At 39.2% G+C, this 24,948-nt stretch overlaps 1 protein-coding gene across 1 annotated transcript in view; it reads right to left on the bottom strand.

Moving 5' to 3' along the window:
- LOC109927245 (myomesin-2-like) overlaps positions 1-24,948 on the bottom strand; it is a 105,984-nt gene that overhangs the window by 80,481 nt on the left and 555 nt on the right. Inside the window, exons 2-6 of the mRNA XM_048596754.1 lie at positions 23,177-23,323; positions 8,326-8,454; positions 7,189-7,327; positions 6,925-7,082; positions 1,775-1,867 (exon numbers count right to left, since the gene is read on the bottom strand). Coding sequence (XP_048452711.1) covers positions 1,775-1,867; positions 6,925-7,082; positions 7,189-7,327; positions 8,326-8,454; positions 23,177-23,298 — 641 coding nt within the window. The 5' untranslated portion in view covers positions 23,299-23,323. The remainder of the gene's footprint in view (positions 1-1,774; positions 1,868-6,924; positions 7,083-7,188; positions 7,328-8,325; positions 8,455-23,176; positions 23,324-24,948) is intronic.

Raw genomic sequence — 24,948 nt, 5'->3', positions numbered from 1 at the left:
GGTTGAAACCATCCATTTGCGCTTCATTTATCATTCCATGATGAATTCTTCAATCCATGGACTACCTGCCTTCCATCTAGTGCTCCATATGGAGCAGCCTTCCTGAGCAAGATCTATATTTATCCTTTGAATCAAGGAATGGGAAAAAGGGGAATGCACTAGCAAATTCCTTTGACAAGGCCGATCTGCTGAATGACAGACTTTGAACTACCATAGTGAGAGTGGTCCTTTCTAAACAGGTTCAGGACGAGCTAGGGCAATCTGCGCAGACAACCTCCACCTCTAGGACCTCAGTAGAAATGCCTTGTGGACTGTGGAGAAACTCTAACAACGCTGCACGTTACTGAGGAGTGTCTCCCCTACAAACGAAACAGACTATTCACCTTAAACTCAGCGAACAAGGAGGCTATTGCTTGTTTTTGAGACAAAAATCAAAAATTGTTGAAGAAACTCAGCAGATTGGGCTGCATCTGAGCAGAGAAAATGGTTAACATTTCAAATACAGTGGCCTTGCCTCAGAGTTGAAGAACGGTCACTGGACTTGAAATGCTAATTCTGTTTGATCTCCACAGATGCTACCAGATCTGTGGCGTTTATCCAGCAATTTGTTTTTTTTCATATTTCCGGGATCTGCAGCTCTTTGTTTTACTTTAGCACTTGATGTTGGGAATTTGTTTTCACTAAATAACAATAAGGAGCTGGGCTTATATACGCAGAGCATCACTTCAAATATTACTTGTGACACAAAATTCAGAAATGTGTATACAATGAGAAAAAAAATCAAAATTAAAAGAACAAAATAAATGCCATTGTGAGCCTGCTGAAGTGCCCCTTTCCCAGAATCACGGGATTGTTACAGAGCAGAAGAAGGCCATTCAGCCCATTGTATCTCCATTGATTGTCCTACAACGAAGTGGTCCTGGTCAACATGTTTCTTGATACAAAGGGCTGCATTAACTTTAGCCTATTACATTAGATGAATGAGGAAAGGCAAATTAAACAAAGGGCTGCATTAACTTTAGCCTATTACATTAGATGAATGAGGAAAGGCAAATTAAACAACAATAAGTACCACTTTAAACATGAATAGGTACACAAATCCTTGAAAATGACAGGCCAAGCTGAGTAGGCTGATAAATAAAAAGGAGTTTAGACTTCACAAAAAAACAGAGGAATAGTGTACAATGCAAGGAAGTTAATCCCTGGCATCTTTAAAAGAGTGGTTAGGTGTCAGCTGAAGTATTGTGTTCAGTTTTTGGAGGCAGATTTTAAGCAAGGATGTCAAAGTCATGTAGAAGGTGCAGGAGAGACTTACTGAATTGGTTGTAGTGATGAGGGACTTCAGTAAATATGAAGAAACTGAATAACCTGGCACATTCTTGCCGTACAGCAGCAAGGGTTAAGAAGAGATTTGATCATTCTATTCAAGATCAGACTCAGTTTTGTAAGAATAAATAAGGAGATGCTATTTCCCAGGGGGAGAAGGGTCAGTAACCAAAGTACACAAGTTTAAGCGAACTGGCAAAAGAACTAGAAATGACATGAGGAAACTATTTCATAACAAGGTGCTGTGGCTGGAATGGATTAATGGAAAGACAGTGAAAGCAGATTCAATGGTAACTTTTAAAGCTCTACCAAATAATTGGCACAAGCAGATGAACTGAATGGTCTCATTTTATGCTGTATCTTTCTATGATTCTATGGAAATACAAGAACAAGCAATTATGATTGCCAGGATCTCTTGAATGTCCTTTATATTTCTGTGTGAACTCACCTGTTAATCTCCAAAGAGTGAGCTCCATAGTAGCTTTCCATCCTGTACTTGGCTGGTTCACTTGTTTGATCTATGTAGACATCATCTTTATACCTTTCAATGAAAAACAAATAGGACAAATAAATGACTTAGGATAAAAATAAGAAATCAATGCCAATGTCTATTTATTTCAGTGAGAATCAACAAGGAGACAGTCAGAAATCACACAACATCAGGTTATAGTGCACCAGGTCTATTTGAAAACACAAGCTTTCTGAGCCTCAGAGATAGTAGGAACTGCAGATGCTGGAGAATCTGAGATAACAAGGTGTAGAGCTGGATGAACACATCAGGCCAAGCAGCATCAGAGGAGCAGGAAGGCTGACATTTCGGGCCTAGATCCACCATTTAAAATGTCAGACATTATACTTCTATTGATTCTGAAATTATACAGCAGAGTTTCAAATCTAATAAAAATCAAAAGAACTGTGGCTGCTGTAAATCAGGAACAAAAACAGAAGATGCTGGAAGCTCAGCAGGTCTGGCAGCATCTGTGAAGAAAATAATCAGAGTTAACGTTTCGGGTCTGGTGACCCTTCCTCAGTTTCTCATTTTCTTCACAGATGCTGCCAGACCTGCTGAGCTTCCAGCAACTTCTGTTTTTGTTCCTGATTTACAGCAGCCACAGTTCTTTCGATTTTTATTAGATTTGAAACTCTGCTGTAAAATTTCAGAATCAATAGAAGTATAATGTCTGACATTTTAAATGGTTTTTACACTTTCAGTTAGTGTAAAAGACATAGGAATTTCATACAAATGTAACAAGAAATTCATTTACTGACTATGTTTAACAAGACAGATGTGCCAAGGTGCTTCCTAGGTAGACATAAAGAAAATGTAAAACTGACTTAGACCCTGGAACGTAGAAATTGGGAGGACTGACAAACAGTTTTGACAAAGCTGGGTTCTAAAGAGGGTCATAAAGCAACAGAGTGACATAGAGAGAGAGAAAGGTTTAGGGAAGGAATTATGTTTCTGATTCTTCTGTTGAAGCATAATGCAGAACTAACCAACTTATCAATTTTTAAAAATATTTTGTACTACCTAGGCTGCTATTTGAAGAGAAAATCCTCATGTTAGCTGCTTCTTGACAGACAACAGATACTGTCATACTTTCACAAGCATTATCAAATTGACCTTCACCCACTCTTCTTGTAATAATTGGCCTCACATGAAAAAGCACGTGTTAGGATCAGTGACACTCTGTTTCAAGTTCAATGCAATTAGTTGTGACTAATTGCCTGCAGAACACATTACCTAGACATTGCAACTTGATTATTTCGGACTTGAATGTCATGGAGCTATATGTGACATCTTCAAAAGAGTTGCTTAGGTTCTTAAATCACTCCTTCATTATATTTCCTGAACCAATAGTAATTCAAAACTCCATTGTTTCAATTTGAATTAAGCACCTGCCTTATAACATTGTATGCAGAAGAATGTGCGTTTCATTACAATAAATTCATTAATGCTCAACTGGAATTCACAACCATCTTTGCTTTCAAATGAAATATATACCGAGTAATTGTGAAGAGAGCAATGTTTTAAAAAAAGTATTCATTTTGGCTCTGGCAGATGCGCTACAAAATAATTCATTTTATGCAAATACTTTTGAGATTTTTCCAAGAGGCACAAAAGCCCAGACAGTCAAAGTTGTCACTCCGTCATTGAGGTCTATTGGATGGAGACAGTGTTGTCAATAGGCAATAGAACTGAGAAGATACACCAAAAGGCCAAATCTAAAACTAGTTCACAGGCCAGGAGGAACAAGCATGCTCTTTTGTCCTCTCCAAAAATAATTATGCTCAATTTTGGACCACACTGTTGTAAACTTTCTAACAGCCAATTAATAATAAAGTAGTCGCTGCCTGTCACTTCAGCTGAGCAGCCAGTCACTGCATCATTCATGTTGTTAGGCGTAGGTAAGCATGATGATCAACTGAAACATAGGAAGATCCCATTTACAGCAATTATTTTAGTCTATAAAATTATGAGATGCGTAGATGGGGTTGATGGTCAGAATCTTTTTCCCAGAGTTGAAATGTCAAATGCTACGGGGCATGCATTTAATGTGAGAAGGGGAAAGTTCAAAGGAGATGTGAGGGGTGAGTTTTTTACACAGAGAGTGGTAGGAGTCTGAAACACGCTGCCAGGGGTGGTGGTGGAGTCAGGTATGTTAGGGTGTTTATGGCACTTTTAGATAAGGACAATGAATATGCAAGCAATGGAGGGATATGGACCAAGGGCAGGCAGAAGGAATTAGTTTAATTTGGCATCATGTTTGGCACAACACTGTGAGCCAAAGGGCCCATCCCTGTGCTGTACTGTTCTATGTTCTAGTTCTACGTTCTATGTTCTAATTAATTCATCTGTGTTAATAGTTGTGGAGGGGATATCATTCTGATCGGCTAGTGAACCCACTGACTTTCTCCTCTTGAAACGGGGTCTCATTTGGAAGGCACTATTTGTCATAAGGTGGCACTTCTTTTCAATTGCACTAAAGCCACATTTTGGATTATGGCAGGGATGTAAATATTGCTTAAAAAGTGGTAGTGAGAACTGCCGATGCTCGAGTCAGAGATAACACAGTGTGGAGCTGGAGGAGCACAGCAGGCCAGGCAACATCAGAGGAACAGGAAAGTTGAAGTTTTGGGTCAGAACCCTTCTTCAGATTTCTGGCAAAAATAGGCCAATCCTGACTCTGTCAACGTTCTTCAACATCTTGACCCCGGGCTTGAAACTGCAGTTTGGGGTCATGGATCATCCATCCGTGTTTAAAAAGCTTCCGACTTTTCCTGGAAATCTATTTCCAAGTGACTCCTAAAACCCACAGGCATGCGAAGACCTAGCTCACGCCTCCATGGAATCCTCACAATGATCCAACCCTTTATTACAGTAAAATAAAGAATTCCTCTAGGATTACCTTCTATAGTTAATGTAGCTTCAATGGGAGTTGAAGAATCTCTTTTTAAGTTCTCATCAGCCCATTTACACCCTTTGGGGGACCGTCTGCCTTAGGAGTGTCAACTGGTTTTGGGCAGGATAAGCCATTAATGGACACTGGCATCAGCCAACAACCTGTGCCACCCTAGGCAAGAGATCTCCCATGACCAGAATGTTGGATAGTGGCATTAGGGGAGGTCTTCATTCCAACAAGGCATTTCCAGGCTTATATGTTCAATGTTTGGAGTGGAGCTTCAGCTCCATTTTCTAACTCCAAGGCAACAGTCTTTCGACTAGAGTCAAACTGACATTTAAAAATGTAAAACATTCATAATCCACATTACAATTAGAGAAGCATGCTAATTTTGAGATGTTGATGAGGCTGCTCAAACTTCATTGCAATTTACCTCATGCAATCAGTACAGTAAAGTAAATTATACAGACTTGTAATGAATAAGTGGACTTTGGACAGTGAGTTGTAAGGCCTAAATTCCTTTAAAGGGTGTAGACCATATCATAAAACCTCTAAAGGAAGATTTAATTTCTTCACAAGGAAACACAAGCCACATACTCTGCCAGCCATCCACATTCCCTGTAATATCTCTTGGCAAACTAATATTAAACAAGACTTAACAACATATTTACAGTCTCTCTCATAATGGTTAAAAAGTCATGTAAGTTGGTCAGAAGGTAGGCACTGTGGAGAGAGATTAGCTGCTGTTTACCAGTAATTGGGGCAGTGTCATGAAGACATCACCGTGCACCTTTTCCCTCAGTATCTTATTTTGTACAAATAGTTTATAGGAGTGTAATTCTGACTACAAAGTTCTCATTTGAAGTCCTAATGGCATGTTACTACATTCCTATTTGTGCTATTTTGGGCAGGTGTTAACCTGATTATCTTAAATGATGCTGAATGCCTAGTAAAAATAGCATGCCAAGGAATGTTGAACAAGTGCTTTAAGCATTCATACATGATCTTCACTAATTGGAATGAAGCCTTAGCTCAATGTTTTACTGAACATGAATATTTATTGCATTATCATGAACATTCTGAGGGAGATTGTAGGGTTTATGAGCCTCAACTGTGATCACTGGTGTTAGAGATGGAGGTGGCAGACGGCTTGTTTGCTTGGAACAAATCAATTCACGAAAGCTGAACGGCTTGGATGTAATATTGTTAAACCTCATAATCAGCTTCTTCAACGTAGCAATGTTAGTGATGTCAGGAAAATGACTGCTAACCGCAAAGTTTTGGAGACTGCCAATAAAATATTTGAAGCACAAAATTGCGAACACAACATGAATTTACACAACATTTTTAATGTAAGAACATGTACCAGGATCTCATTAACACAACGCCAAAGGATGAAAAATGCTTGGCAAAGTGCTACATTTAAAGGAACATAATATTTGAAGGAAGAGCTAAAGGGCAGAGATGGCAAGGGAGAGAATTTCAGAACTTGGCATCTAAAATACTGAAATCAGAAGTACCAAAGTCACAGCAATGACATTGGGGAATGTACAAGAGGCCATATTGGTGACAGAGATAGGAGGAGGCATATCCCATGAAGAAATTAAAACACAAGGACGTCAGACTGGTAACCAACTAAGGTCAGAACAGAACCTAGCTCAAGTTAAAATTCAGACAATAGACTATTATTGAGCATTTCCAGTGGGATTTCAGATGTTATCATGAACTTCTGCAGAAGGCCTCCACTAATAATGTAATCAGAGTCTATCAGCTTTGACGGATCCAAACTACCCCATGTATGCAGCTAGCAGATTGACTTGAGAGACTGTGACCAAGAACTGGCTTTCAGCTATTCTTGTTGGACATTGTGTATTGTAGGAATCATCTTCTGATTTGATTAAACAAATTGAAACTTTTCTTTCTTAAAGTAGTCAGTGATTTGGATTTTATTTTATCTTATAATTACCTAGCCAGCTGGTTAGAGTGCGCACGTACCATATAAATGTGGTTTCACTTTAATATTAAAAGATGTTTCTACAATTGGCTTGGTGCATGAATTCAGTATTTGATAACAGCAAACAGAATTATGCCACCTTAACTGCAAATCCAAATAATGAGCAAGACAAGAAAATATGTTCTTTACCATGCACAGATGACACACACTTGTCCAGTACACAAGGTCAACATGACTTACCATCTGACTAACGGAGTCGGAAAACCCTGAACAGTGCAAAATAATTTTACAAAGGAGTTCTCCCAAACGGTGTGGGATCTTAACTGGACAAGAAATTCAGGAGCACGGCATATGGAATCCTCGCGGACATGTCTCTGCACAGCTGTCCTTTCTTCTTCCTGTATGAACAGAATCCATTAAAAACACTTAATTTAATCATCTCGGGGAAAATGCTACAATCTGTGAATAGAGGCTGGCAGTAGACTAGTCATATTGATCATTTACCATCCTCGTGAGAGCTATCATGTCTGCTTGCTCATGGGCAGACCTTTTGAGTTTGGAAATCTCGGCCTCCATCTCCCGTAGTTTTGTACCATATGGAAATGCTCTTGGTTTAGGCTTGACTTCTTCCTCTTCACCCTCTCTGCCAATCACAAAACACAGACACAAACTTTTCAAAAGCTTTCATTATCTCTATGTGTTTCACTTTGAACGCAGCCTTTCCATAGTTATATTTGTTGATGAGCAAAACATCAAGGTGACATTACTTATCACTATACTAGAGTTTCCAGTCCAAGACTGCTATGAGACTGCAAAGAGGCTATCACTGTTTTCTTATACTGCCTGTTCCCACGTGAGCTATGTTTTTCCCAATGGTATCCAAAAGTTGATTGGTTTTTAACATTTGGCACATACTCGACCACTTGGAAACTTTTTATAGCTCATTTTGAGCTGATTATAATTGTACTACAGCCAAAGCAAAACTGGAAAAGTGCAGCTCTGGGCATTGTCTAATACTCACACTTAAAATGACAAAGACTTGAAAATAGCACAGAAACCACATTACATCACGAATAGTGGAACCATTTCTGAGTTTGTGGATGTCATACTGCCAAGATCTCTCTCCTTCCCCTTTTCAATGTGTGTATTAGGGACTTTCTGTACCTTTAAGGGACTTCTAAACATGTAAATAGCTGCCATAACAAATCCAATAATTCAAGATCTATTTGAATATATTTTAAGACAAAATTTTGTTTAATAGCTAATCATTCCTGAATTCAAAATAAACAAAAATTTTCCTATTTCAGAAGCAAGCTGCCTCCAGATTCTCTCTGTCTATTTTGTAGGTGCAGATATGCAGTCTGATGACTGCTATGCATTCTCTGATCCAATTAAATATCAACTTTGCTTAAGCTTACACATTAAAACGCAGAAGTTGTGCAACACTGCTCCTTGGATAGAGTCTTTGGTACAGAGAAAATCGGGTGAATTATCAGATCCTACAATTCCAGCCTCTGCACTTCTGTTAGACAAGAATCCAGGAGTTTAGCCCCCTTGGCTATTTGGGCAATCAGCCACATTGTATGAAGACAATGTCTGTAGGGTGCTTATAATAATATTAACATAGTATTATTGATATACCTGCTCCTAAATGAAGGCACCATGTATTCAGGAACTTCTTCTTCGTCATACTGACAAACCCTCTTAGCACAAGGACTGTGTTTGGTACACTGATATGTGGATGAGGAAGACTCCAGTGATGATCTAGACCTTAAAAAGGAAAGAGAAAGCAAACACTCTTCTAAAACCTAAGAAGTAAGGTAAAGCAATTCTGAATTTTTTTTAGGTGCTACCATTGACATAAATAAAGGGATTCCCATTCTGGCCACATTGCAATATTCTTTTATTTTTGATGAACACATTGACAGTTATGCTGCCAATGCTGAACAAATTTCATTCCCCAGATTTTCTTCAATTTCTAAGAGATATAATGTCCTCATTTACTTCAATATCTGTCACTTAGGAGTGGGAGACGATGGCCTAGTGGTATTATCGCTGGACTGTTAATCTACAGACCCAGATAACATTCTGGGGACCCAGGTTTGAATCCCACCATGGCTGATGGTGGAATTTGAATTAAATAAAATTAAGTGGAATTAAGAATCTAATGACAACCATGAGTGACATTGTCGATTGTTGGGAAAAACCCATCTGGTTCACTAGTGTCCTTTAGGGAAGGAAACTGCCATCCTTACCTGGTCTGGCCTACATGTGACTCCAGACCCACAGTAATGTGGTTGACTCTGAATTGCCCTCTGGGCAATTAGGGATGGGCAATAAATGCTGCCTAGCCAACAACGCCCTCATCCCGTTAATGAATAAAAGGAAAAAAAACTCAGCCTAAATGACCAAAATACAAGACAGTTAGCACACTGCATTGTGCAATTTTAATGACAATAATTGACTAAATACTTTACGGTAACACAGACCCAGAACAAAGCTATTCAGGATTGAATTCAAGTTGTACATGCAGTTCATACTTTAGTTGGTATTGGGATCATGTTATATCAAAATTGCACATACAAACATCAAAATGCTGAAAACATAATGATATAAATACATTTCTTCCACTGTTTCAATATAGTTAAAATGCAGAATATATAATAATATCAGTAAATACATGACACATCAATATTATGTCAATAAAACTCTTATGCCTAGCAGCTGTCCATTAGATTTTAGAAGATCTTTTTCAGATGTCAGACTTAAATAAGCCAAAGTATTGTTTTTATCTTTTAAAAAGAGATTACACATTCAGGCAAGCAGCAAGGTCCCAGAGCAGGGTGCGGGCAGCGAGGTCCCAGAGCAGGGTGTGGGCAGCGAGGTCCCAGAGCAGGGTGCAGGCAGCAATGTCCCAGAGCTGGGTGTGTGCAGTGAGGTCCCAGAGCAGGGTGCGGGCAGCGAGGTCCCAGAGCAGGGTGTGGGCAGCGAGGTCCCAGAGCAGGGTGCGGGCAGCGAGGTCCCAGAGCAGGGTGTGGGCAGCGAGGTCCCAGAGCAGCGTGTGGGCAGCGAGGTCCCAGAGCAGCGTGTAGGCAGCGAGATCCCAGAGCAGGGTGTTGGCAGCAAAGCCCCAGAGCAGGGTGCGGGCAGCGAGTCTCAGCACAGTGCGTGGGCAGTGAGTCTTGGAGCAGCTTGAGGGGAGCAAGTCCCAGAGCAGTGCATAAGCAGCTAGGCCTGGGTGGAGACCGGTGTAGGCGAGGCAGTCCTGGAACTTACCTTGGAGCAGCTGAGGGCTGGTACTGGAGGCTTGGAGCAGAGCAGGGACGGCTGTTGGACTGGGGTCTGGCACGGGTGGTCAGACCATGTGCAGAGGCCCTGCGCTGAGCTGCTACAATGTGATGTTTATTTGAATTTTTTCACCTGACTGTAATGTCAATCCTTTAATGATGTCTTATTTCTAACTTTTTTTTAAAAACTCTGTAAAGAAATGTTACTACTTTTTATTCTTCTTTTGTATCCATGATTTGTACCTAGGTACTTGTACCTAATATGGCGCCATAAGCAGCAAACATTGTAAAAGCTTTTCACTGCACTTCTACAATGGAGTACACGTGATAATAAAGGATATTCTATTCTAGTCTTCGAAATGCATGTAAAATTCTTCTGAACTGGAAACGAAAAAGTACGAGTTAGAAAACTTCCCTCACCAACAACAAATAATCTGCAATTCACCCAAGGATGTGTCTGTGATTATAATGGGACATGCTAAATTCCATATGTGTCCATTCTGAGAACAGTATAATGCACAATGTGACAAATATGATATAGGTGATGAACTCACTGATGGTCAAGAAAACATGTTTTACAACAGTATATTGGGAAAATAATTAAGAAGAGTTTGCTTAAACCATTAAAACGGCTGCTTCCATGGTGCTTTCCTGTTATGGAACGTTAAAAAAGGCAATTACCGTATATACTTATGTAAAAATTGAAATTTTAAGGTTAGATTTATGGGGTTGACTATTACATGGATAGTACTTTTGAGGGGCTGAAATTCAAGCTCCATTCCAAAATACCGGAGATGCCCAATTGATCTCTAAACTAATAAAGAAAAAACAACACAACGAATTAATGGTAATTAACGGATAAAGACAATAGAAACAAAAATGAGTTAGTAAGCTTTCATTTATACATACAAAAAGTGAAGTAGAACTAAAATACAGCTTTAAATTAAAAATGTCAAATACAAAAGTTGATTAAAATCCTGCAGAAACACACTGTTCAACATCTTCAGCACCGAATAAAGCTTCATAATCATCAGGAATGATATCTTCATATGGATCCTCTTCATCTTCATTGTCTGTAGTTAGAGGTAGCACATCACCAGCTTCTTCTTCATCTACGTCATCTCATTGATAATCATTTTCTGTACCGTTCGATGCATTCAAAATTCCACATTTCTTGAATGATTTGAAATTAGTGTCAGTTTTTATTTCCTTCCATGAATCAAAAATCCATTCACAGATCAATGGCAGTGATGGAGCCCGCGTACTGCCTCCTTTCAGTGTGTGTTTTCTCCATCACACATCCAGTTATTCCCCTTCATTCTTATCATGTTCTTAAATGGCTTATTGATACTAACATCTATTGGTTGCAAAACGCTTGTAAGTCTGCCTGGAATTACAGCTACGTCATTGTTATGTGATCAGATGTAATCAGCAACATTCTTCACTAGATGTGATCTAAACTGGTCCCAGACGAGCACACTGTTTTCCCTGTGTAGTCCACTAGGTCGTAGATTCTAAACTTCCTTTATCTATTTTCTACATCAACCTTCATCCGTACAGCTTTGTGGATGCATACGGATGACAATTCCTTTTGGAAATGTCTCCTTTGGCAAAGGTTTTCTCTTAAAAACAGCCATTGGTTTTAACTTAGTGTCATTAGCCATACAAGAAAGAACTAAAGTAAACCTACTTTTCTCATGGCTAGTGGTTTTCACCAAAATTGTTTTTCTCCTTTATGGTTCACAGTTTGTAGCCTTCCTTCTGCTGACTTTTGACTACAAACTGGTGAAACTGTAACATCTTATCTTTGAGTTCAACAGGCAGCTTTTGTGCAATCTTAGTTCTCTGCCAAAGTACTGAGTCATGCCTTCTCATGAACCTTGTGCACTGTCCAGCACTTGCCTTAAAATCCGAAATTTCATCCTCTTTTGAGTTGTTTCATGAGTGGATTTGGTTCACTTCACGACTAACACATTTTCCATTTTGTTGATTTTCAATTACTCACTCAGCAGCTTTTTTCTCCAATTGTGGCCATTTGCTAGGTTTACCTCTTGGGCACACTTTCGTTTTGACATTGTCTGTAGTTGGTTCAATATCGTTCTTCAGTCTCTAACAACTTTCTCCAAAAGACAAAATTCTCCTGCTGCTACACAGTTATTTCTCTTCTCTGCATATTCAATAACTTTCAGTTTAAACACTGCTGTATATTTTTTGTTTTCTCTGGAGGGCATTTTTACATAAAATGATGAAGGAAATTTCAACTAGGTATATGACTATTCCACGAGTGCCTGTCTCTGATCTGATGTGTCTTAAACTTTTGCACCAAATTTTTCCTTTTCCCTTCGATTTCTCTTGTCTACTGTTGTTTTAGTTTTTCAAACTAACATTTTAAGCTTTTATTTCTGATAAAAAAAAGTTATCAGATATTTGACTCTCATACAGTCTCACCGATCATTTCCTCATTGTAACATTTATGTAAAAGATAATACCTTGACTCACAAATATTGATCTGTTATCTGTGAAGAATTAGGGCTGACTTTTACATGAGATCTATGGAAAATTCAAAATGTTTTGGCCAAAAGTAAGGGGTTGACTTTTACTTGAAATCGACTTTTACTCAAGTATGCATGGTAATCTCTATAGGAAAATTTCTGCAAAAAAATTCTCAAAGATGTTCATGCAAATCCCAAGAATATTCATTCAACTATCCCATTTCCCAAATATTCAAATAAAACTATGACCACTCATGGCTCTGGATCACACCTCAGCGCATTTCTTGCAGAATATCTGATCAACTGAGCTTTAATTTAATGACAAACTATGCAGATTCCTTTGAAAGGAAGAAATCAATACAAAGTCAATTATGTTTGCTGAAACACATAGTTTCCCAAACTGAATAAACATGTCATTGGAAATTTGCAAACTAGTGCCCAGCCTCTGTTCACACTCCTAGACAAACAGCCGGCTCACATCTACATCATTTATGTTCACAGTAACCATACTTCACATGTTCCCCAATTATGGATTTACCACCAGAAATACACCAAAACTGTCCATGAATTCATCTGTGTTATACCCAGATGAAGTGACTCATTTTTTTCTCAGGGTGTCATGTTGTAGTTTTATGATGAGCTCAAGGCATTTATACATCTCCATTGACATGTCTGGAAAGATGGATATTCTGTAGATGTTGCAATAGCCGAAAAGGTCAAGGTAACCACTCAGTTTGAAACCACATAGACAAATGCAAAGTCTGGGATAGATGGTCCTTCAAGGCACCAAGTCTGTAAGCTTTAGGACAGCAATATTAAAGTAAAGTCCAGCAGATAGCTTTCAGAATCTGTAGGAAGTATCTGGGAAAGGTATGTTCCAGGTGTATGGGGAAGGTGGCAGCTCACTTGTATTAAAGATTATCTTTGGGAGTTTGGATTACATATCAAATGAGCAATGCCATCACATATTTTGCTATTTTTTTTCTTTAAAGAAATATCTCCATATCAAGACAAGGAAGCATCATTTAAACACCAAGATTGCTGTTGCAAATGATCAACTAAATCAGAATTAAGACATACTAGATTTTAACTGAAACTAGACACTACAGCACACACCAGGGGAATGGAATGACCTTAACTTGCAGGAAAGTTCTCAGATTGTTTGGTCAGTGAGGTGATTTTGTGACTGATGCATGGTTATGGAATGATTTAAGTGAAGCTTAGTGTCAGGCAAGAGGAGTGTCTCTGTGAAGGAGCAGCAAACTGACCTTCAAATGGAATGTTGATGGATGTGGAGGATGGCTTTACATCAACCAGTTATTAACTTGAATTGTTGCCAATATGGGGCCATGATGGCAGGACTCATTTGGCAGTGACTTCAGATCTTAATCTTCTGAATGTCTCCCTTAAAGGTTGTACCTGCAGCTGTTGCAGCTCAATTATGACTTCATGAGGGTGACACAACCTTTCGAAGTATTGCCAAGGTCACAGTGAAGTAGCCCATCTACATATAGCGGAGGTATGAGTACCAGTGATCAAAGTTAGAGTTTGCCAATTGTGCCTGTTCAACTCAACAACACTGCATTGGGCCTGCTAATCTTTCTGCTTTTCCTTTTAAAAACAGGGCAAGCCTTGAGGGAAATACTGCTGCTAGTTCACAACTTCAAGACCTCGTACAAAACACTGGCCCAATTGTTTATCATAAAGAGGCTATAAAACAGGTCATTCAGCCCAACAGGTCTATGTCAGTTTTTATGCTCCACACGAACCTCTTCACACCTTGCTTCATCTTACCTCATTAACATAGCCTTCTATTCATTTCTAATTTGTGTCTGTATCTTGTCAAAAGCATCTATGACTTAACATTCATATTATTTAATTAGACTTGGTTCCATTATTAAAAACATGAACAGTAACAGCAAGATCCCAAGATGCACAGCTGGTTGTGAACTCTGCTCTGTCTTAAATTAGTTATTTGTTTACCTCATGAATCCTAGAACTAAGGGAATATAATAATCTTGCCAAACTGTATTTGTTTTCTATTAAGAAAAGGAGACAGGCAAGAGTAAAGCACAGATTGTAGAATGCTATAGTGGATTCAATTGATCTCGTAAACTATGGAAGAGAAGTTTGAGTAGGAAATGATAGATGAGGGCTATATATCCTAGTGAACATGACAGCAGCTTTTTTAATTCACCACTGCATCCTACATGTAAAATATTCAGAATTAAACATTATCCGGTTCATAAAAGATAAAGTTGTAGCTCAGTCATCAACTGTAAACTGAAAAGTTTGTTTTGAAATTATAGGGCCATTGAGTGTTTTTTTTTTAGAATTAAATTTAAACATAATCAAGGGTGACTGGAACTTGTGGTGCTTGCAATGCTGGTCCATTCAAGTCAGAGCTACGTGTCAAGAGCAGTTGAGAAGAGCCACAGCATGTGGTAAATTCAAATACTGGACCCAGGACAGCTGCATGGCCAACTGCAATTCCACCTGCGTAGTTGTTAATAGAATCTGTCTCCAAGTACATCCGATATTTGTTACCAGACAGGATCATTTTCATAGATACAACTAAGATAGTTTTCAGAGTCGTTAAATATTCTTCAGGACAAGAAAGAACGAGCCCGCACTTGGTCGGAGCATGCCATTACCATATGGACAATACGACATGAAAAGATCCTCTGCTTCATCCAACCTGCCCCACAATCTTTATGCAGCTTGCAAGTCACAATATTAGTGCACTCTACCATATCCAGAGGGGTAAAAAAACTGATGCCCTGGGAAAGGTGGTAAACCAGATTTTAGAAAATAGGCGAGTTTGGGAGGGAAATTCTTTCACAAGTCTGAGTTGCAAAGGAACTACAACCTCTAGAAAGTTTGAACAAGGATAATAGAGAGAGATGCAATGTACTTACTGAGATCCAAGATTTTTAATCAGAAAAGTGGCTTCCTGGGCTAGCTACAATCACCTATGGGGCCTGCTATTTTTCAGATTTCATGAATTGGCTAGATTTTTAGTCATTCTAGTAGATAATGCACTCTTGGCTGCAGGTAGAGTTTATAGATATTTTCTGTATCAACCCATTCAGAGATGTTATTGCACACTTCTGGAGCTGGTGAGACTTGAACACAGACCTTCTGGTCCAGAGGTAGTGACCACTACACCACAAGAGCCTAGAGATGGAAAGTATAAATTGTGATGCACCGGGCACTGTTATTGTGTGGAACTGGTTGGAAGAGCCAACTAGTCTTTTCCTGTCTGTAAATTAGAACATAGAACAATACTGCACTGGAACAGGCCCTTCGACCCACCATATCTGTGCGGACCATGGTGGTACTCTAAACTAATTCTGTCTGCCTGCACATGGTCTGGATCCCTCTATATTTCATTTGTTCATGTGTCTGTTGTTATCCTATCTGCTTCTACCACCTCCCATGGCAGCTCGTTCCAGGCATCTACACCCACTGTAAAAAATTTGGCACGCACATCTCCTTTAAACTTTCCTCCATTACCTTAAATCTCTGGCACCTCGTCATTGACATTTTCACCCTGGGAAAAAAGACTCTGACAATCCACCCTATGCATGCCTCTCACAATTTTATATACTTCTATCAAGTCACCCCCTCAGCCTCCGATACTTTAGCGAAAACAGTCCAACCTCTCTTTATAGCTAATGCACTCCAATCCAGATAAAACCCTGGTAAACCTCTTTTTCACCAAATGTGGCCTAATTAAAGTTTTATACTGCTACATCATGACTTGCCACTTTTTGCACTCAATGCCTTGACCAATGAAGGCAAGCATGCCATACACCTTCTTTATCACTTTATCCACATGTGTTGACACTTTCAGGGAGCTATTAACTTGGATTGCCAAGCCTCCAGCCATTTACTGTATACTTCTACTTCCCTCTAGTACTTGACCTCCAGAATGCATTACTTCACTTGTCCCAATTGAACTCCACCTATCATTTCTCCACCCAGCTTTCCAACTCATCTATATCCCACTGCAACCTTTGACAACCTTCCTCACAATCCACAAGGCCGTCAATTTTTGTGTCGTCTTCAAACTTAATTAGACCACTTATATTTCATCCAAGTCATTTATATATACAACAAACAACAGAGTTCGCAGCACTGATTCTTGCGGAACATCACTAGTCACAGACGTCCAGTCTGAAAAACACTCCTCCACAACTACCCTCTGTCGACTATGACCAGGCCAATTTTGTATCCAACTCACTAAGGATCCATATGATGTAATCTTTCACACCAGCCGACCATGAGGGACCTTATCAAATGCTTTAGTAAAGTCTATGTTGATAACATCCACTGTCCTACCCTCATCAGTCATCTTCGTCCCTTCCTCAAAAAATTAATCAAATTTGTGATCCAAGACCTACCCGCACAAAGCCATGCTGATTATCCTTAATAAGTCTATTCTTTTCCAAATGCGAGTAAATGCTGTGCCTAAGAATCTTCTCCAATAATTTTCCTACCACTGATGTAAGGCTTACTAGCCTATAATTTCCTGAATTATATCTGCTGCCCTTCTTCAATAAAGGAATAATATTTACTCTTCTCTAGCACTCTGGGACTTCACCTGTGGCGGAAGAGGATACAAAGATCTCTGTGAAGGGCCCAGCAATCGCATCCCTTGACTCCCTCAGTACCCTGGGATAGATCCCATCAGGCCTCAGGACTTACCTACCTAAATATTTTTCAAGACATTCAACACCTTATCCTTCTAAATATCGTTATGCCCTAGAATATCAGCATACTGCTGCCTAATCTTACCATCATTCATGTCCTTCTCCTTGGTGAATACCAATGTGAAGTACTCATCAAGAACCTCACCCATTCCCTCTAGCACCATGCATAAATTCCTCCTTTGTCCTTGAGTGGACATACTCTTTCCCTAACTATCCTCTTACTTCTAATATACATATAAAATGCCAGAGGATTTTGCTTAATCCTACTTGCTAAGGACATTTCATGGCCCCTATTAGCCCTCCTAACTCCTTGTTTAGGTTTTTCCTGCCTCCTCATTTTCATTTCCTAAACCTTACATCTGCCTCCTTTTCTCATTATGACTAAACTTTTAACATTTTGTCAAACAGGGTTCCTGAATCTTGCCATCCCTAAATTTCATCCTCACAAGAACATGCTGGTCTTGAATTCTGACCAATTGGTCTTTTAAGGACTCCCACATGTCAGAAGTGGATCTACCCTCAAACATATACACCAATCTAATTTCTCCAGTTCCTGCCTAATGCTTTTGAAATTAACCTTCCCTCAATTTAGCACTTTCACTCAAAGACCAGACTTATCCTAATCCATAACTAAGGGCAAGTGACTGAAGTATTAGTAGGGGAACACTTTGCGACTAGTGATCATTATTCTATCAGTTTTGAAATAGTTATGGAAAAGGATAGGCTTTCCATAAAAGTTAAAGCTCATAATTGGAGTAAGGAAAATTTTAATAGTATGAGACAGGAACTTTCAAAAGTTGTTTGGAGTAGACTGTTTGCAGATAAAGGGACGACTGACAAGTGGGAGGCTTTCAAACATGTGATAATGAGAGTTTGGAGGCATTATGTCCTGTTAGAGCGAAGGGTAAGGCTGGTAAGAGTAGGGAACAATGGGTGAATAAACATATTGAGGTTCTGGTCAAGAATAAGAAGGAGTCATATATTAGACGTTGACATCTGGGATCAAGTGAATCACTTGAAGAATATAAAGGGTGTAGAGGCATTTTTAAGTGGGAAATCAGGATGTCAAAAAGGGAATAGGAGATAGCTTTAGCAAATAAGATTAAGGATAATCCAAAGAGATTCTACAAACACATTAAAAGCAATTAGGGGAAGAATAGGACCCCTTAAAGATCAATGAGTTCATCTATGTATTGAACCTCAGGAGATGGGGGAGATACTAAATGAATATTTTGCTTCAGTTTTTAGTGTGGAGAAAGAAATGGAGGCCAGAGAACTCAAAAATAAATATTGATGTTTTGAAAGCAGTTCACAATACAGAAGAGGAAGTGCTGGAGGTCTTGGAAAACATAAAAGTGGATAAATCTCCGGGAAATGATCAAATGTATCCCAGGACATTGTGAGAAGTCAGGGAAGAAATTGCAGGGCCCCCAGAAGAGATATTTGTATCATCTATAATGATTGGTGAAGTGCTGGAGGACTGGAGGGTGGCTAATGTTATGCCTTTATTTAAGATAGGCTGTAAGGAGAAGGCTGGGAACTACAGTCCTGTGAGTCTGACATCGGTGGTGGATAAGTTGTTGGAGGAGATTCTGAAAGATAGGATTTACACGCATTTTGGAGAGGCAAAGACTGATTAAGGATAGTCAGCATGGCTTTGTGCAAGGAAAATCATGTCTCACAAGCTTGATTGAATTTTTTGAGGAAATAACCAAAAAGATTAATGAAGGCAGATTGGTAAATGTTGTTTACATGGACTTTAGTAAAGCCTTTGATAAGGTTCTGCATAGTAGACTAATTAGTAAGATTAGATCACATGGCATTCAGGGAGAGCTTGGCCAATTAGATACAAAATTGGCTTGATGATAGGAGACAGAGAATGGGGCTGGAGTGTTGTTTTTCAGATTGGAGACCTGTGACCGAAGGTGTTGCAAAAGGATTGGTACCGGGTTCACATTTATTTGTCATTTATATAAACGATTTGGATGAGAATTTAGGAGGCATGGTTAGTAAGTTTGCAGACAACATCAAAATTGGTGGTATAGTAGACAATGAAGAAGGTTATCTAGGATTACAAAGTGATCTTTGTCAATTGGGTCAATGGATTGCAGAGTGGCAGATGGAGTTTTATTTGGATAAATGGGACATATTGCATTTTGATAAAATAAACAAGGGCAGCACTTATACAATTAATGGTAGGCCTCTGGGAAGTGTTGTAGAACAGACAGACCTAGGGGTTCGGGTACATAATTGTTTGAAATTTGCATCTCATCACAGGGTGGTTAAGGAGGCGTTTAGCACACTTGCCTTCATTGCACAGACCTTTGAGTATAGGAGTTGGGATGTCATGCTGAGCTTGTACAGGATATCGCCCTGCTATCGGAAGGATATTATTAAATTGGAGAGGGTTCAGAAAAGATTCACCAAGACGTTGCCGGGAATGGAGGATTTGAGTTATAAGGAGAGGCTGGATAGACTGGGACTTTTTTCACTGGAGCATAACAGATTGAGGGATGACCTTATAGAGGTTTATAAAATCATGAGGGGGATAGACAAGGTGAATAGCAAGGGTCTTTTCCCTAAGCTGGGGGAGTTCAAGGCTAGAGATCATATTTTTAAGGTGAGAGGAGAAAGATTTAAAAGGGACAACTTTTTTTACACAGAGACTGGTTAGTATGTAGAATGAACTGCCAGAGGAAGTGGTGGATGCAGGTGCAGTTACAACATTTAAAAGATATCTGCATAAGCACATGACTAGGAATGGTTTGGAGGGATATGGGACAAACATAAACTAGTGGGACTTGTTTGGTTTGGGAAAATGGTTGGCATGGACTAGTGGACCAAAGGGTCTGCTACCCATGCTGTATGACTCTATAACTATCTTAAAACTTGTGGAATTATGATCACTATTCCCAAAATGCTTCCCCATTGAAACCTCAAATACCTGGCCAGGTTCATTACGCAGTATGAAGTCAGGTATGGTCCCTCCCCTAGTTGGACTATTTACGTAGTTTCAAAAAATCCTACTGGATACACCTAATAAATTCTGCCCTATCTAAGTCCTTGGCACTAAGAGAGTCTCAGTCAATGTTGGGGAAGTTAAAATTCCCCACTACAGCAAACATGTTGTTTGTATATCTTTGCACAATCTGCCTATGTATCTGTTCCTCTATCTCCTGCTGGCTGGTGTGTAGTGTAACCCCATCATAGTAATTGCATTTTTCTTATTCCTGAGTTCTACCCATATGGCCTTGCTGGATGACCCCTCCAAGATGTCCTTTCTCAGTACAACTGTGACATTCTCCTGAATCAGTGATGCATTGTGTGCATGTCTGTAGAGTGAAGGCATTCTGGTCCATAATTGGATTTATTAAGAACCAAATACGGGAACCTTGCCGACACTTATTCCAACAAACCTGTTCACCATCGACAAGGCATAAGTCACGACTGTGATGGAATACTTCCCACTTGCCTGGATATGTGCAGGTCCAGAAACTTGACACCATCCAGGAGAAAGCAGCCCACTTGATTGGCACACATTCACAAATATTCATTCTCTCTCTTCCTTGCACGCATGCACTCTCTCTGTCTGTCTCTCTCTCTCTCTCTCCCTGTATGCCTATTCTCCCTATATCACATGTATGTGCCCTCACCCCATTCATCACTCTTCGCCCACTCCCCTTTCTTACACACTTACCCACACTGTTACACATTTTCACTGTCACTTGCATTCTCTCACACTCATTCATTTTCTCATTCATTACCTTTCATCTTCTGTCACACATAATCACATTCATTCTGCATACTCACTTTCTCAAACACTCCCAGTTTCTCTTTCATACAGGTACTCATTGCGGGAAGGAGCCACTTGGTACCAAAGTGCCCAGGAAAGCAGTCTTTGTGGAGATTGGTGCTATATGCAGCCAGGCTGCTTTTGGGATAACAAGGTGTAGAGCTGGATGAACACAGCAGGCCAAGCAGCATCATAGGAGTAGGAATGCTTTTGGGAATTAGCTTGGTGGCTGTGTGGGAGGAAGGGTCAGATAGATTTGCTGGCAGCCTCCTTAAATTCATTGTGTACAACAGACTCCAACAATCAGCCATAAAGCCACCCATAGCACAAGGCATATAAAAAAAAGAATATTATCCACTCTAGCAAGTCCTTATTATCTCTAATGGAATAATGATTGTTTGTTCTTACTATATCAAATGGAGTAATGACTGCTTGGTTGAGCGTAATAGCACTTATTGGCTGATCAGCCTGTCAATGAGAATGGTCAGAACCAGATTCGCTACTTTAGGTACTGACCATCCCAACTGACCCAGTACCTGGCCATTGTGCCCACCTCTGATGTTTAGCACTTCTGCAACTGCTCTCCTAGACTCTGCTGCATCCAGTTTACCATTACAAGTTTGTACGTCTCAGGCCCCACATTTCAGCAGCCAACCCCACTGGGGATCACGACGCATGGCTCAAGAATTCTGGCTCTAAAAGAGTTTCTCTCCACCAACTCCATCAAATCATTTAATCATCTAAATTATTCCATTTGGACTACCCATTAAACGATGGAATACAAGCCTTAACTTTCCACAAAATTGAATCCTTCTCACCTAATATCATTCTGTTGAATGTAAGCTGCACTCACACCAAAATCAGTACATCTTTGCTGAGGTCCAGTGGAGAGAACGGAACATAATAGTTAATATAGGACCTAAATTGTGTTTTATACAATTTTAAACTATGCTTTGTTCATATATTTGAGCCTCGAGATAAAAACCAACATTCCATTGGACCTTTCAAATATTTTTGTACCAATCACCTGGCTTTGAGTGATTACTGTGCAGGTACCCTTAAATCTCTCTGCTCCTCCACACTTAAATTCAAACTGTGTAGAAAATACTCTGATCTCTTTCCTTGGGTCCAAAATGGCTGAACATTTTCTCTCATTGTTTTATCCACTTGGGTATCGACCAAATTCCCTTTCTAACTTTTTGCTCTCATCTACACCATTTGTACCACTTAAATTGTGCCATCGGTGAGTTACACTACTCAGCTTTCTATTCTTCCATCTAAGTCATTTATAAATAAAACAATGAAATTCCAACACAGATTCCTGAGGGGCACTGCAGACTGCATTCTACCAATTGGAATAAATACCCTTCACCCGACTTACTAACTATTCCCATTTAGATCCATAGTTTGCCTCCAATTCCATATGTTCTTTTTTTTGTTAAGACTTTTGAGTTGGACAATATGAATTGCCTTTTGGAAAATTATCTAAACAATATTCCATATACACCAAGCTAGGGATTGCCTCAAGTGACAGAGCAATACCTGAGATTTCTACTATTTGTTTTCTCAGTGACAAGTTTGTAATGATGTGTTGTTATTTTTCCGTTCTTACATTATTGCTACTGGGATATCAAAACAATTCAGATATACAATACATTTAAAGTGTTTTGACAATCAAGAAATGTGCAACCAAGTGATTGATGACAATGACAGTGTCATAATGCCTGAGCAAATTTCTTGAGTTTTTTAATTACTTGAAATAAAAGTTAAATACAGCGGCGAAATCTGCAACCTCATCATACCATGAAAGGGAATTTCAATTATTGGACTATTTGTAGAAAGTTGCAATGCCGATTAATGCATGATTCTGAGAGTAGGAAGGTTGAGTTATGAGGAAAAGATAAAAAAAATTATTCTACAGACACAAGAGGAGGATATCATCATGGCATAAAATAATTTACTGTTAAGTGATCATAGAAAGAAACTCAAATGTAAACAAAAGTCAAAAACATATTTAGGTCAGAGATATGAGGAACTCCTTTGTATTTGGGGTGATGTCCCAGTGATTAGTCTGCGCATGTTTGCAAGAATAATCCTCTCAAAACAATTCTACAAGTTCATTGACAGCCACCTGCTTTGGGACTGCCCAAGTCATTTCACTCCCTCTGTGCAGGAGAGATGAGAAGATAGCACTGTGTTCCTCACCTTTTGGATAAGCTGCTTTTGCTGGTGTACTTCTTCACGACTGATCGGCTGTCAAGGTTACGGTAATCATAGCCGTAGTGTTTGTGTCTCTTTTGGTAAAACGGCAGCACCTTTGTTGCCATGGTGACAGACAATCTTTATGCAAACCTATACACAAAAATTCATATTATTTCCATTAGCATACAGAAAATATTGAATTGCATCTGAGTACAAACTATTTTAAAAAGGTAACATTTTATTCTAAGTTAGAAGAGCATATGTTTTTTTTTCTAAATGTGTAAATTTTTATCTCATTTAATCTCTATTGATATTATTATTGAAACAAAATTGAGCTAGTTGTGCTTTAAACATGAAATCATATCCATATCTGCCTCCTGTGCACAGGAAGGAGGATTAGGTATCTCACCTTTGAGGTAATTTACACAAAAATGTCAATGGTGATATATTGAATGACATTTGCACAACAGGAAAAAAGAAACAGCCAAACCATAAGAAAATGAACCAAAGGACCAACCTCAAAAAAGAGACATGGTAAGTAACCTGAGAGTCTACAGTAAGTTGCAAACATCTCGGTGACTGTTTAGACTTGAATAAAACTCTGTCCTCATGACAAGCTATTAAGCAGTTCCATTATTTCTGTACTTTACACTGGGAAATATGTAGGAAGAATTGTAGAAGTAGAAGGAAATAAAAGAAACCTGACAAATATGAAAAATCTTTTGAGGCTCTTGAGCATTTCATGTATGATGTTTGTTTCCTTATCATACTGTACTGCTTACCCTTACCATTGTCAAGTTACTTCTAACTTATATTTGATATTTCAGTTTGAGAATGCTTCCAGTGGAATCACAATAGCATCACTATCAATTGCTGATTTGGAGACAATCTCTCTCTCTATTCACATACATAACTCCACAGGAGGCTATAAAGTGCAGCGTGACAAATAGCTGCTTTTTGCATTGTTGTAAACTTCCATTGGCAAATGTAATAGTATTTTTTGCTTTGTATAGTCATTGCTTTGTCAAAGCTCAGGGCTGTTATCTTTTCAGCTGTTTGAACCTAAGAAACTATAAACAGTCCTTTTGCCAGTTAGCTCAGAGCTACAGATTGTTCTGAAAACCTGTAATTCTCTTAGTGTGATTAAGTAGCTTCAGTCAATGACATTTGGTTGCCTTTGATGAAATACGACAAATTCAAAATTAAAAGTTCCTCCAAAATGTCTGGCCCTAATACCTATTATAAATGTTACCTGAATTGTTATCTCTACAAGTGTGTCAGATACAAGGCATCTTGTGCTGAAGTTTTGTATATGGGTCACATCAGCCCGTATAACAGTAAATGGTAAGCAGAAACTTAAGAATAAAATTATAAGAAAATTCAGATAACAAAACAGCAAATTTTGAGCATTTTAAAGGTGGTCTTCTGCAACCTTACTTTATTATTTTTATTGAAAGCTATGAAGTACATCAAGATTGAAAACCAAATCTGCAAACCGGCATCGGTCCAAGATCAGCAGTTGCAAAACAGATTCGCAGCCAGAGGCCAAGAAACGTTAGTTTTGGATGCTGCCTGACCTGCTGTGATCTCCAGCGTTTGTTGTTTTCAGTACAGATTACAGCATCTGCAGTAATTTGCCCCCAGTTTACTGGTCTCACTGCAGTCATTACAGAGTGGTTAAGTGAGGTTATTACCAGCTCAAAGATAGTAGGAACTGCAGATGTTGGAGAATCTGAGATAACAAGGTGTAGAGCTGGATGAACACATCAGGCCAA

The sequence above is a fragment of the Rhincodon typus genome, chromosome 5 (genome assembly GCF_021869965.1).
Source record: "Rhincodon typus isolate 14 chromosome 5, sRhiTyp1.1, whole genome shotgun sequence".
NCBI classification, from domain to species: domain Eukaryota; kingdom Metazoa; phylum Chordata; class Chondrichthyes; order Orectolobiformes; family Rhincodontidae; genus Rhincodon; species Rhincodon typus.
The sequence above is the reverse complement of the archived record's forward strand: the minus strand, read 5'-3'. Positions and strand labels throughout refer to the sequence as shown.